Consider the following 15,236-nt stretch of genomic DNA (forward strand, 5'->3'; position numbering starts at 1 on the left):
TGCTCACACTCTTGAGATTTAAATTTAGTAAAAGATGTAGTAGAAGTAGTTTAAAGAAACATCTCTGGGGACCAGGCATCAGGTAAGGTCTCCCTGGATGTGTCCACTATATAAGAATAAGTGTTCAGCAGATGTTTATGGATGACTTGAGCAGGTCTCTTATCTACTGACTTCAGCCTGAAACACACCCAAAGACTTCCCTGAACTGGAGCCCAAAGATAACGTGTGTGTTCATTCAACCACAGGCTGCAATCCTGAGGTGGAGAAAGAGCTGCATCTGGCTTCACAATAAAGTACATAATTCAGATTGAATGATAGATTAAATCTACACATTACCAGCTAACTGGGTGAAGGCAGGGGGCAATATTCTCAGGCCAGCAGTCAGTCCATCACAGGACAAACACACACACTCACATTTAGACGGCTTCAACCGGACACCGCCTATCGGAATATAACCGACTATTTGAATGGAGCGCACCTGTCTCTCATTGGATAGCATCTCTGTGACGCATGCGGAAGTGGTGGGCTCAGCGTTGTTGTGCCGGAGTGATACAAGGTGAGTGCTTCTTCCTATTCGATCTGAGGGTATTTCAGAAAAACGGTGATTTTTGGTCAGTGTGTGTTCATAAAGACAGGAGCGTGTGAAAGCTGTGTCGGTGTACACATCAGGAGATTCCCGCTCTGGGCTTTACATGGGTTTGTATTATATCACCCAGGACACGCCTTCGCCCCCACGTGCTGTTGTAGGTCGCCCCCCCAACGTCACATCAAACGAGGCTTCCTTAATGTAAGTAATTAAGTGTAAAACTCATCTATGCTTCTTCCCATCTCACTTAGTGGAGATTTTCAACGTGAAACACAGCAAGAACACAAAACAACTCAACCTTATTGTATCGGAATGTCACACACCTTCTGTGGGTCTCCTGTTTTATCCCCATACGTATTCTGACAGGCTTCTACCAGATCCAGCATTACTGTCATTAATGCAGAAGTTTGTTCTTCTTTAGATCGTCTGTTGGATCAGCCTCCCCCCCCCCCCCCCCCCCCCCCCAATGCATCACTGAGCATCAATTCACTGCTTTATCCACTTTTAGTAAATACTGACTTCTGCAGATTGAGATCATCTCAGAAGAGCTGCAGAGTTCATGCTCTTATCCAGTCAGTCATCAACAATTTGGTGAATTGAGTCACTATCAAACAATATCTTCTGACGGACTAATGGATTTCATTTAACCTCACAGTTTCACCCAGAGTCGTTCTGTGCAGGAAGTGACCCGAAATGAGGATTTCCACCGGTCATTTGCAGCAGCTCACCATTTTCACCACCGTGCTGACCGGTGGAGGGATCACCACCATGTACTGTCTGATGCAGAGTGAGTACAAATACTGTGTGCGTTCACTTCTCTTCCATAAACAATAAATATATCTTGGAATTTATAATAGATGCTCATGTGAGCAGAACATGATTTCACAATATGCTTCTCATAAAAATTACATAACTTTGGATCCGCTTTTAGAAACAATTTATCTACATTGAGCCCATCCTTTTGATAGTGTACTTTAAGTAATCATCTGTACTTACACGCTGTTACAGGAAACAGGTTTCTTATCACTAGAAGCAGTGTAGCGATAAACTTCAAGGTGAAATTCTGCAGAGGCAAAAAAAACTATCTTTACACCTACATAGTCAGCACTGGTGCTCATCCCACAAATGCATGCACCTTACAAATACCATTTGAAGAGGGGAATAAAGAGGCTGTGTCTCTATGAGATTACCACTAGGAAGTAATCCAATAAACAAAAATGTACTTTTCATCTCTATATTTTTTTTAACTTTTCTCATATATTCGAATGCTCACTGTGCACGTACATCATCTTTTTAATTTGGAAATCTCTCCAAATTTGTGTACGACTCTCACTACATTTATTTGTCTACTTTTTTTAATCTTCTGTCTCGTGTGATCCAGTTCACAAGCACATTTCTGTCAACCCCAAACTCTCTCTTTCACGCAACACCTGCTAATTGCGGCCACCATTTAAATTACACTAAGACTTTGGTTTCTTTGTTCATGTCCACTAAGATAAATTTGCTGAGTCGGACTACCACAAGCTGGCCGTTCAGAAGTTGGAGTCATGTCCATTCGCCATGGAAAGCCTCGGGGCGCCACCTTTAAAAGTCCACAACATCCATCTGACCGACCGAGGAAACCGTATAGATCAGCGCTCTGCTCAGGTACAGCGTGTTTTTTTTATTTGTTATTATTAAAGCTCTCCTTTCTGTTCTACACCCATTTACCTGTTTGGTAAACATGAATGTTCATCATCAAGATCCTGAAAACCTTGTTTCATCCGACAGACACTCAATAGAGCTTTATTTTGCCTGTCTGTGTTGTGTGTAGTGCAGCGGTGTCAAACAAAAGGCCTGTGGGCCAAAACCGGCCCGCGGAAGGCTCCAATCCGGCCAAACCACCAAGCAAATGTTAAAATGTTCAAGGAAAACATTGATGTTTGAACAAATTTCTTAAGAGGAGCTGACACAAGACGACACTGTGAGTCCGAGATGAATTGTGAGCAAACTTGCATTTGTCTCAAAGCCATGCTGTCAGGGTGAGTTTGTTCAAAATATCCATAGTTCAACAGAACAGGAGACGTTTTTTAACATTTAACTGTATTTTGCACCAGAAGGTTTCTTTAAAATTTGCTTTTTGTTGAGATTTTAGTCATTTTCTTGTTTGGCTTAGTGAAAATATAGACATTTCCATCCCATATACTTTGTGTTGCTACAAAGAAAACTGTACTTTAAATTCAAAGGTTAATATTGGACTGTTTTACCACTCAAGTTGAAATCCTGCTGCATGTGGCCCCTGAACTGAAATGTGTCTGACATCTCTGGTGCAGTATGTCACGTAATAAATGTGAGATGGTTTAGAACCGCTCACAGAAGTGAACACGAAAACAAACAGACCCCATTGGCCGCTGGTTCCCAAAGTTGCAGGAGAGAGGAATGTTGTTTTCAGCATTCCTGCTATTTCCTTCAAAACTGACAATCGTATTCAAAACGTTGCCGTGTAAACAAGAATATTTTCTGAAAGCAAACTGCAAAGACGATGCGTTTTTACTTGACAAATTGTGTTGATGGGGCCTTAAATTCACAGTTTGTATCAAACATTTAGTAAAAAAAACAGTGCAAAATGAGTGTGTGTCGGGGCACTAGTGATGTAAAGAAGGGCCTGGTGATAGACGGGCAGTAAAAGGTGAAGGTGCCACCACGATGTTGGGCTGGAAACACGGAGCATAGTAAAGGAATTAGATTTAAACCTGGACTGAAAGAGAAATGTGCTTTTTCTGATAGTCTTCAGAGTGAGGTTTCTTGAGCAAAACAACGAGCCAAAGCTCTCATAGGTTTTAGTGTTTCATCCATTTTATTTGGATTACATCCGGAATCCCACTGTCGACCTTCGAACTCAGTGCAACTGGAGCGCGTTACAGTGGAAGTGTGGACGCTTCTGTATGGAAATGAATAGAAACGTAATGTGAGGTTTTAGTCGATGCGTATCTGCTGATGTGTTTCCCAGACAGGCGTGTTGGTGCGTATTTTGAGGGGTTGCAGGTGCAAAATAATGATGACGATGCCGCACAGATAAATCTCACTGAAGTCCTTCCTATAAGCGAAAAGCTGCACACACAGATGAACCCCGGCGAACAGGAAGACAGAGTCTCTCAGCAAAATGAACCAGATACGATTTGAGTGCATCACTTCAGGATCTGAGGGAATGAAAGTGTTTTTGTTCAGTCTGAGGCTTTTTCCTGCTCCAAGGGTGACTAAATTAGATTTGGACATCTTGTAGAAAAGTAGAATAAAACACTGTCTCGAATCTGGATTAAACTTTTGAAGCTGATCATCGCATTATGCGCTGAATATTTTGCACCTTTTCAAATTCTGTGTGTTTGTTTTCCTCGGTTATTTAATTTTTTTCTTTCCATCTAAACCCATGAAGTCGCGGTCGTTCCCTTCCTTTATATGTTTGTTGTGTTGCAGCTGAAGATTCCTGTGACTGGGTCAAAAACTGGAGGCTATCTCTACACTTCATCATTTAGAGACTCTAACACAAACAGGTGAGTGGGTTTCATTCTATCAATTATTGCACTTAATTTATCGTGTCAGATTGATCTGGTATGTTGGCGGTGGTCCACTTAACTTTTTTTTTTAATGAACTGCTCAGATGAGCAGCAGGAGACGGTGTCTGGTTAGTCAGTTTGTGAAAGCTTCTAGGTAACCTACATTTACTATCTGGACCAAGTCACACAATGAAGAAGCTGCTAAGTGCCCCCCCCCTGGCTTTAAGAACATCTAATTACAAAAAACAATCCCACAAAAATCAAATCCTAGACTTCACCCACACACACATACGGTCACACATCCACTACAGAGGAGGTAACACATAGATACAGAATAAGTGATCAAGATGTAAATAAAATGAATGAATCACAACTAAATATCTTGTACACAAGAACATATATCAAGACATGAAACTCCCCCACCGACATCCAAACAGTCGAACTGAGTGACGACGTCAAAGAGCTTCTAAAAGAGGCAACAAATGATTCATTACTTTGTACTCAGGACAATGATGTGCACGACAGTCATGTTATCTTCCAATGAAACTGGCGCAGAGAGAGAACTTGTTTTTTCTGTGTGTGTGTGTGTGTGTGTGTGTGTGTGAGCTCGGTGTGTTGTGTTTGTTAAAGAAAACATATAGCAAATGTATTTTCTCAGTATGAATGCTGGAAACAAAACCACCCCGAAGGAAAAAAAACCCTGGAAAAAGAAACGGTGAAATTGGATCCAAGCATTTCAGCAAATTCGATTTGACCGGCTTACTCTGTCATTTTAGATTAAAGAAACAGACTTTCTCCAGAAGAAAAATGTAAAAAATGTTTTGAAATCACGATGGAGTTGATCATTTAAAGTTTTTCAGGTTTTGTCTTTTTGCCACCATCGTGCCCTGAAGCGTCACAACAACTTTTAATTGTTTGGAATAAAATGTAACTGAATAAATGTATTTTAAGAAAGAAAAGCCTTTTTTTTTTTTTTTTTTTTCTTCTTCTTTTTTCTTAAACATAATGACTGAACTGAATGATTATTTCATTATGAAAATCTGCAAAGGACTCTGTTATAAAGTAATGCTTACAGTAAATAATGAATGTTGGGTCTGTGGCGGAGGTTCTGACGCCCCCTGGCCCACCAGCAACTCCTGCCATTGTAAACATGCAGAACAATGGCTCCACTTGAAAAGAACTGTGGAAAAAAAAAACTAGATCCACCAGCGATTTGTGCAAGATCATTAAAGCTTCATGTCCGTCCTTGCAGCTGGACTCTGAGACAAGCAGTTCTCCAGCTGCGGGAGGGAGAGATCATCAACCTGCTCAGTCCTCCTCAAGATGTCACCTCAGCCTCGTCAGAAGAGCTCACAGAGAGGGAGGACGCCGGCCGGTGGGACTAACGAAAGCAAAAGATGCCACCGTGCGGTTTCAATGACTTCTTTTACCACAGCCCTCTCATTTCAGCGAGGATGGTGACAAAGAGGGACATTTCCCCCGAAAGAAAAAAAAAAAAAGCAGGCTGTGCATCATTCTGTCTTCACAGTTTTTCTCATGGAAATTGTTTGGACTCTTTGTGGTGCGCCGCATGCAGAAGAGGAAGAGCTCCTCGAACACGTTCGCCACAGCTCCCTGCAATAAGAAAGTCAACATCAAGATTCCCACAGTTTCATCATGACACGTCTTTAAAATTCTGGTCTGAGAGAGACACACACAAAATGAATGACATGTAATTGTGACATACTGTATATTAGATACATCAAATAAGGTTTTCCTGTAGTTCATACCAGTTTAACTAAGTGTAACCTATTAATCAACAAAGGATGAACTAGTAAAAATGAACAGATTATTTAACCCGGGGTTTCAAATATATTGACGAAGGAAGACATTGACTGAAAATTTTCCAATGAAAATAACCGATTTTCCATCTTTGTTCACTGTGGATTGTTGTGTTTTAGTAAGCGTAGAGGCCTTAAGACAACACTGAGACGTCATCAGTGAAACTTACCGACCTCATTGATGAAGTATTTTTTAACATCACAGCCACGGTGTGGGGGTGACTTTATAAAAAAAACATCAATGTGGAAATGGTTGTAGGAGTTCCATGAAGGCATATTGCCTCATCTGAATATATATTTCTTTCAAAGTATAAAAACAAAATTAAACGGAAACCTTTTCTCTTTGCACTGAAATCCTTTGAAGTAGTGAAAGTAAACATTCAAAGATTGTTATCTTTCCACTGAAACCGGAGATCAAATTGGTCTATATGTGGCTGTAATGCTTTTAACATAACTGTTTCCACAACACAAGAAATCACTTCCTCACAACTGCATGAAGGGAGAACTTGACGCACAGAGTCTAGAGACCCGCAGCTCACTTTAAATTCATTCATATTCAACACAGATTGTGTCCAGTTCAGATCCCCACGAGCCAAAAGTGAAGCTTCGGTACGAAACAGTGTGAAAACAGGAGAACAGAAGAAGACTAACGTGAGACAGCCGGAACAAAGAGTCTGACCGCTGAACGGTAATCTTGAAAGTAGAGACGGCTTTTGCCCCTTGATCCGAAACTGGGAGCTTGTTTCACATGAGAGGAGCTTATTGTAAATTCACATATTAGTTTGAATTGAATTTATTATTATAAATGAACAAGGAATGCTGAAATGACCTGAGCAGCACCAACATGCAGAAGAAAAACTTGTCCACTGACTCATCCACTCGCAGGTTACCAGGAAGTGATGCAACAAGAAAGTTGATCAGTTCCTCACCGTCTCTCTCTCACAACTACTCCGTACGTGTAGTAAATACGTAGACGAGCAGAGTTAATATGAGCATTATTGGGGTTCAGAAAAAAGTCATTATGGACTTTACCTAAAGTGAAACTTGTGGTGAGATGGCTTGATTACCGAAGACCGGGGGTGTGAAAAGGAAATAAACAGCTGCTTCACACCTTTTAGTACAAACCAGTTCGAAGAAATTAAATCCCAATATATATTAATATATATATAAAAAATCTCTTTTCCCTTTTCAAAGAAAACATACAGCTTTTCTTTCCTTAGAGTTTCTTGACTTTAGTGGTTTATTAGAACGCGTCTGACAACTCAGTGACAGTCGTGTCTTTTTTTTTTTTATACTGTGAAGCCACAGAAAATCTAACTCACTAACATGACATGTATATCTTTGTGCCCACATGGTTGAATACATTACAAATCTTTTGTAGTAGTAGCATTAGTTTATTTGTTCAAACAAATACAAAAGGCACCAAACAAATCAAAAGTTGTAGTTCCATCCTGGATAAACTGGCGACGTGTGCAAGTTGTATTCTGCTTTTGACCAGTAATTCAGGGTCAATATACTCTCACATACTACATCAGTTTGTGCACTTTTGTGCAAATACACTTTAATGCAAATACTGTAGACAATGAGCCATGTGGACACGATGACAGGATGAAGTTCAGAGCAAGAATTAAATTGCGGAGGGAAGGTAATTTAAATGGCAAAACGTGGTTGTTGGTGAAAGACAGGCGGGTCTGAATACTTCAGAAACTTCTGATCTACTGCAGGGGTGGCAAACTAAATTTAAGAGAAAACATTTCTCAAGAGCGGTGGAGTAGAGGCTCAAGCTGAGGCGTTGACACGAAAGCGAGTTTCCTCGTTGCTCAAAGGCATGCTGTCCGGGTGAGTTTGTAAAAACGCCCATAATGCAATAGCGACACGAGAAATTTGTGGGACATTTCACTGATGGATGGATGGATAATCACACTGACACCAACATGTAGTAGCCATGTGTGATACCGCTACTTCCCTTTTCAAGCTGATCAATGATATTACAGCTGTAACCACACATGCCAATAAGATACTGGTGCTTCAGAATACCTAGATATGTAGAAAAGTGTGCAAAAGAAAGAGGTTAAAGGTATTTTCTTTCCATTGATGGCTACTAAGAAAAGCAAATTGTATTCTATCTTAATCTTCATCTCCATTCAATACTCAGTTGAGTGCATGTCAACACGTCGCAGCCTGTGGCATTACGCCTTTGAGCTGCAGCATTTCAACAGTCAGAATGTGATAACCAGTCATAGTTCCAAGAAGAAGCTTTGAACCAGCAGGAAGTAGCACCGAAATAGAACCTGATTCCTTGAAATGGCATAAATGGACAAAAATGCCTTCATGTAAAAATACTAATGACGATGTTGATATTTCAACTCAAGAATTGGTCCAAAAACCAAAATACTTGTTATCTGGAGTATCAATATTATGATATTGATGTGTAATCATGGTATGTTACTTTACCGCTTCAACCAGAAAGCTGCAGCACTTCAACCACACTTCAGGTGATTTGCATGGTCTGCCAGTATAGTCGAATATAAATACAAACAGAGCAGCTGAAAGCTTTGATCCACAGGGAGCAGCTCCAACCCAGAAGGAGGACATCATCCTCCCATATATATATGCTTCCAGCGCATCGCTCTTTATTTATGATTCCAATCATAAACTAAAAAAAAAAAAAAGAAGAAGAAGATAAGCCATTTTTGTAGTTATTGAACATCTTATTCTTGATTTCCTGTTTACTGGTTAAAGGATGTGCCTGCCTCTGACATAAACTGGAAGAAGAAGTGAAAAAGAAACCTGCGGTCAAGGTGTTAAAAATGGAATGAGATGTGGTCTTTACCAAGACAGGTTATGCTTCTTCCTTCTTTTCTTGCAGTTGCTGCCGAGATCATATTCTTACTGCAGGCATTAAAAAAAAAAAGAAAAAAAGGTGCAGATGTGCTGTGAGTCCATGCTGCAGCTGTATGGGTGCGTGTTATAGGACAGCCCCTTCAAGATGCTGCTGTCACTGTCACACCAGCTCAACACTCAGTCATTGTCCTGCGCTGCGACCCCTTGGAGCTGCACGCCGACTGAGCTGGACTGGTGAGTTCAAACTGATTTTGGACGCTCACAATCATGCAATGGAATTTGATTTTGATTTATATATCTCAAACTGAATTATATATTGTAATTTAAATACACAGTGAAGATTGTTCGTCAGACACAGCAATAAATCCATTGCATGATTTTAATCATCACAAGTGAGTTGTTACTTAAGAGGGTTGCAATTCTCTGGGGATTATTGATTGTTTATTAACATCTTATCCCCAATTGTGATGATTAAAACCAAGGGAAGCTGTTTTTGAGAAACCAGCTCAGTTGTTTCTGACAGAAAAGAATGAAAATACCCTCGGGCAACACGTCAGTGTAATAAATATATAGAGTTACAGGTTTACCCAAAGTTAAACTTACAGGTTTCTGCAAAGCAGTGGATGTGAATTATTGTATAACCGTACAAACAAGAAATCCGTGCAGAAAACGCACATATGATGCGGCTGCTTCCTGCGGACTGGTGAATACTTTATAGTGAGTCGCACCAGGCTGTCAGCTGAAAATCACTGTGCCAATTCTGTCATTAATCAATTCAACATTTATTTTGACTTTATGCAATACAAAAATACGACTCAGCACACACAGAAATAAATCTTTGGCTTTTAAATATAATAGGAACACACTTGATGCACATAATTATAAGATGTATAAAAAAAATTAAAAGGAAATTTTGCAAAATGTTCAAAGTAACTGGAAATGAACGGTATGTTTATACAACTAATTGACCTCCATTGACTAATAATTAGCCGTATAACATTGGTAGCTTAGTATTAGAGGCACAGCTGAGCCAGAGCGCTTTGAGAAAAGCTGATATTACATATCAAACAGCCAGATCACAACAATGATGATGAACGATGATGACATTGAAATCTGTCCTATTGGCAGTAAGAGATTTAAGATTTGAAACATAAGCACTTGATTTTCTTGGATTCATGCCAATACATATGAGAGCCGTGAGTGTTGATCTGAAAGGGACAACATCTCTAATATGTTTAGTTTTATATGTGCTGCAGCCAGGATGCTGTTCACATCCCCCGTCTCACAATGTGAGGGCGAGAGGTCTTTTTTTGGCAATTTCAAAAATGCCTTTTTAATGAGTTCAACACCAGAGTATCGCAGAGGCAGCTCCCTGCACTTCCCATGCAGGTCTTTAAAATGAACCTGTTGGAGGCTTTGCTTTGAGGAAGTTGCGCCACAATTTCTCATTTTTAGTGAATTCAGGGAAAAAGGTCAGTCAGCGAAAAGAAAGAGGTACTAAGAATGAACAGTTCTGTGCTGCTTTAAAGTTTTGTGCAATTCGCGTTTTTCTTCTGTGAAAAACAAGTAAGAAGTATGTGCATTATAGTGCTTGTGTTCACATGAATTCAGGAAAGGACACCGAGTGTAAATAAACACATTTTAACACATTAACATAATAAGGTGACATGTAATCGTGAAACTGTCAACAAGTTTGTTTTTTCACTCGATGTGGCCATTCGGTGCTTTTAATCCGTAAATATCCTCCAGAATGTCGCTTCTTGTCAGATCATCTAAGAAGTTTTAAATTTTAATATTTAAAAAAAAAATCGCAATTGTGAAGTTAAATTTCTGTGTGTTTTAGTCATGATTCTTCATTTGATCCCAGTTGGGGTCTAACGTTTAGGACACATATTGAAGCATTTAATATACTTTGTTCATGTTGCTCATTCAATTGGATAAAGCTGAGTTTAAGGTTTGTGCATCTGCTCATGACTTTATTCAATAGTTTATGAAAAATCGGAGCAAAAACCAGAGTGTTGCGTTTCTATTTTTGTTCAGTATAGTTTGAAAGCACCTCTTAAAGTTTAAATGGACACATTTTTAAAGTTTCAAAGGAAATGATTCAGCTGCGCGTGAATCATTTCTCGGAATGACGGTTACATTCCAGTTCACTCCGACTTTTTAAGTGCCGCAATCAGCAGTTTCTGTTCTCAGTTTTCAAACAAAAAACCCAAGTCGCCATGACAACATGATGCAATTCATGACTTCATTGTTATTTCATATTCGACCAATTTGAATTGCTCGACCTGTCACTTTTGGTGGAGCAATTCAAAGTAGAAATGCTCATACTCATTACTGCAAACCACATTCTATATGTCAGGACTACACTTCACGATTGACATATTTGTATTGTTTTCAGAAGAACATTACTACGGTTATTGAAGTATCTTTTACTGGCCCAGTTTACATCAAACTGTGTTGCATGTGGCCGAAAACCTTTTCACACTCCTGGTTTAGTGTCTGATTCTAAAAGGACTATTTGCATGTCTCCTGTTTACTTTCAAGATTAATATGTGTTTTATGAAACTCATATTGCAACTGAAAGAAAAAAGGCTCCAAAATGACACCTATGAGACTGTAGGTGAGGTCACACTTGAAATCCCACAGATTCAACAGATTAAATCTGATCTGTACTTTGCTCAAAAACCCACGTTATAGAGATGCTAACAAATGAATTTGGGGAAATATAACACTCAGAACCTTGTGAAATAACTGAAACCCAAATTACTGACACAGTCTCTTCACTATCAGGACAAAGTCTATAACCCTTACTGCTGGTAACTGTGCGGTTCTCCACTGGAGAACAGGAAGGACCTGCAGCTGGTGTTGAGGTTGCAGAGCCTCCAAAAGACCACAGACCACAACCCTCCGAAGGCATATAGACCCTTAAAAACCATCAGACACACACACACACACACACACACACACACACACACACACACACACGCCCACAACACCGATTTTGACTCCGACTACGTTGATACCAAAATGTTTGGCATTGTTAATAGAGACAGTAAATTAAAATCTTTATGAAGAAGAACAATAGATCACTATTGTTTTTTTTTTTGTGTGTTTGCACATTTACAGTAAAAATTATCTCCTCACCTCAACATTGAGAGTGTTGACCTTAATGTAAAGCACTGTATATCAGAAATGGGCTTCCATGTTTGCACACTCGAAATGTTTAGTTTCTTGCCAGGCTGTTGCTGCTGTTGTGTATTTCTTCCCACTTACAAACAATCTAACCTACATTTTTATAATGATTGAATGTTGCAGGACTGATCACAGCCATGAGTTTCAACGATGATGATGATGATGATCAATACCTGAATTTCCTGGAGCTACTAAACGATACCGACGGCACAACCGACCCAAGCTATGTGCTCAGTAAAACTGTCAGGCTTTGCCAGAAGACCGCCGTCAACCAGTTTGGTGCACAGATCATCCCCATGTTCTACTACGTCAACTTCTTCCTGAGTTTCCTCGGCAACGGGCTGGTCCTCTTCATCATCTACAAGTATGAGAAGCTCAACACAGTGACCAACGTCTTCCTCCTCAATCTGGTTCTCTCCAACCTCCTGTTCTCCTCCAGCCTTCCCTTCTGGGCGACGTACCATCTATCTGAATGGATTTTTGGGGAGGCTCTGTGCAAGATCGTCAGCAGTGCGTACTTCATCGGCTTCTACAGTTCCATCCTCTTCCTCACGCTCATGACGTTCGACCGATACCTCGCTGTGGTGCACGCTGTGGCAGCTGCCAAGAGCAGGAAGAAGGCCTTGGCCGTAGTTGCATCAGTAGTAGTTTGGTGCATCAGCATTGCGGCCAGCGTCAAAGAGCTTGTCCTCAGGACCGTGTCGAGGAATCAATTCAGTGGACTCGTGTGTGAGGAGTCGGGATTCGCAGAGAGCACCATGAAGCACTGGCGCAAGGTCAGCTACTACCAGCAGTTCCTGGTCTTCTTCCTGCTCCCTTTGTTCATGGTGATGTACTGTTACATCAGCATCACCGTGCGCATCCTGTCCACCCGCATGAAGGAGAAGTGCCGCACCATCAAGCTCATCTTTGTCATCATCTTCACTTTTTTTGTGTGTTGGACACCTTACAATGTGGTCATCCTCCTGCGTGCCATCCAGATTTCCATGAAGGAAGAAGAGTCCTGCGCTGCCTCCGACAGTCTGGACAAAGCGTTGTACGTGACCCGGAATATAGCCTATTTATACTGCTGCATCAGCCCCGTGTTTTACACCTTTGTGGGGAAGAAGTTCCAGAGCCACTTCAAGAGGCTGTTGGCCAAAAAGATCCCCTGCCTCTCCAGACACTTGAGCCTCAACAGCCAGAGCACCAGAACCACGTCACAGAGGACACCGCACTCGACGTATGACCATTGAAAAAACTTACACAGACCAGTTATTGTAATTCCTCTGATGTAAGGCATTATCTAATCGTTTAGAACTAAGTGCATCATTTTAACTGTCATTATACCGTGCCAGTTACCTGTACCCTAACCCAGGCCCTGTACCCTGCAGCGCCTCGGCTCTTCGGCCCCATCACAACGTTTTCAAGTGACAATGCAAAGCTTTCAATGCATTTTGAGGGGGTCCACTTACACGACACACAGTGGCGCTCAGAGCCACTGAAAATGCAACTTTTTGAAAATGGATCCGAAGGTGGAACTTTCTGAGAATGTGCCGACTGTGTGTCCGTGTAAACAGGGGAAAACGCAGCTTTTCGGAAACGCAAAACCAATGTGTGTTTTCACTTGAAACGTTGTCGGGTAAACAGGGCCTTCACTTCAGGCTCTTCAGCTCTTCTGTAGTGGCTGCCTGGAGAAGATTATATGTAAATACAAATTTCAACCTCTTCAATACCTTGGACTATCTTTCAGCATTAATCTATAGTTTGACAACTAAAATTCAGCAAAAATGTAGTTTAAAGTGCTTTACAGTAACATGTAAAGTGAGAGCAATGAGAAAGGTGGAAAAAAAACAAGGAACGATAAAAACATAGATACAGCAAAATAAAATGGAACATTGCAGACCTCTGTCGTAACGTCGTCCTCTGACTAATACCAGATTTTGTTCTCCATTAACCTCATTCTCTCCCATTTTCTAACTCTTAACGTCTCGTTTTAGGTTGAACCCGAACTGTAACCCAGCCATAAAAACTATTCATGATATTTAGTCCTGAGCTAAGAATGAACTACCATTGAAGATCATTGTCTGTTTAGTTCCATATCTTCACTGTTTCGTTGTGCTTATGTGACTTTATATTTCCCCATCTTTTTCTTCATATAGCGTATGTTTGCTAACTCCCTTTTTATCTTCCTGGAAAAAACAAACTGATGTATGCAATTAGAACTGAATGAAGTTGCAATTCACAAGTCTCTTCTTTGACAAATGTAACGTCCCTCTTTGTGGGACAGAAAGTGTTTTCAAGAGGTGACGCAAATAAGGTTAATATGATTAAAAGGAAAGTTCCATTTTCATCATTGAGCTTTGACATTGCAGTTGTATTGTGTGAAAATATCCAACGTGGGAACAAATATTTTGATGGATGTTTGAAGTGACTATAATGTTAGAAGTGAAATTTCAAAAAAATTTGTTTTTTTGTTTGTTTTTTGTTTTTCTTTTAAACCAGATGTAGCAAATATGATTCAAATTAACACTTTTATGTGAAAATTCTGCTTTTTTGAGATGTCAGAAGGTTTATTAAACACTCCAATCTCATGAATTGGACTTTTTCCTCACAATGATTTTATTGTTCTCTGAAGATTGTTTGAGAAAAATCATCATCTGTGTTGGTGTAAAACATGATATTAAATAAAAAAAATGCATACATAAAAGGATAATGTGTTGCTGATATTCGTTCTCTAACACTGCAAAAGTTGTAAATCCAAAATTTTCCTTTCTTAAATGTCATAATTAGGTCAATATATACTTTTTAAAAGATACAACTATGTGGCTCTTTTATTGAAATTATTACAGAATTCTACAACTTGTAGCATTTCACTTATATTATATTAGTAGAACTATTCCCACATCTGTCCAGACAGTATACTGCTTCCGCCCTCGGTCAGCTGGGATCAGCTCCAAATCCCGAGCATCCAAACCTGGATAAAGCCGGATAAAAGATGAATTCATGTCATATTTATTCATTTTTTACAAATTGTTTTAAAAGTTTTATATAGTTAGAAAAATCCCCAAAGTCATTTGCTTGTGATGTCCTGCTGTTTTGAATATCTCGCTGCTGGTCAGATTTATTCACGTACAGAAACAAATTTCAACTAAACTCGATTTTCTTCTTTTGCTGAAAAAGTGCTTTCACTGCGACACTTTGAAATAAACTCTGTGATGTGATTCAAACATTTCTCCTTTTATGGGATCCTCTTTTTTCTTTCTTTCTTCTAACATG

General features: G+C 39.9%; 2 protein-coding genes across 5 annotated transcripts; both read left to right on the forward strand.

Moving 5' to 3' along the window:
* Nucleotides 1–480: 480 nt before the first annotated feature.
* On the forward strand, nucleotides 481–6,348 carry coa1 (cytochrome C oxidase assembly factor 1). 4 transcript variants are annotated; one of them, XM_080485112.1, is made up of 7 exons: nucleotides 524–556; nucleotides 717–787; nucleotides 1,008–1,177; nucleotides 1,267–1,373; nucleotides 2,082–2,233; nucleotides 4,040–4,116; nucleotides 5,372–6,290. In XM_080485112.1, the coding sequence occupies exons 4-7, from the start codon at nucleotides 1,280–1,282 to the stop codon at nucleotides 5,502–5,504; spliced, it is 456 nt and encodes a 151-aa protein (XP_080341238.1). In that variant the 5' UTR covers nucleotides 524–556; nucleotides 717–787; nucleotides 1,008–1,177; nucleotides 1,267–1,279; the 3' UTR covers nucleotides 5,505–6,290. The 4 variants fall into 4 exon arrangements, with proteins under 4 accessions (XP_080341240.1, XP_080341239.1, XP_080341241.1 ...); XM_080485113.1 differs by lacking the exon at nucleotides 1,008–1,177 and having other exon boundaries at nucleotides 495–556; nucleotides 1,242–1,373; nucleotides 5,372–6,348; XM_080485115.1 differs by lacking the exon at nucleotides 1,008–1,177 and having other exon boundaries at nucleotides 504–556; nucleotides 5,372–6,342.
* Nucleotides 6,349–8,945: 2,597 nt separating this feature from the next.
* On the forward strand, nucleotides 8,946–15,185 carry ccr12a (chemokine (C-C motif) receptor 12a). The gene is made up of 2 exons (XM_080475141.1): nucleotides 8,946–9,017; nucleotides 12,102–15,185. Exon 2 carries the CDS (start codon nucleotides 12,116–12,118, stop codon nucleotides 13,211–13,213), a length of 1,098 nt encoding a protein of 365 aa, XP_080331267.1. The 5' UTR covers nucleotides 8,946–9,017; nucleotides 12,102–12,115; the 3' UTR covers nucleotides 13,214–15,185.
* Nucleotides 15,186–15,236: the final 51 nt, after the last annotated feature.

Source organism: Lipophrys pholis (assembly GCF_963383615.2).
Source record: "Lipophrys pholis genome assembly, chromosome: 1".
Lineage (NCBI taxonomy): Eukaryota > Metazoa > Chordata > Actinopteri > Blenniiformes > Blenniidae > Lipophrys > Lipophrys pholis.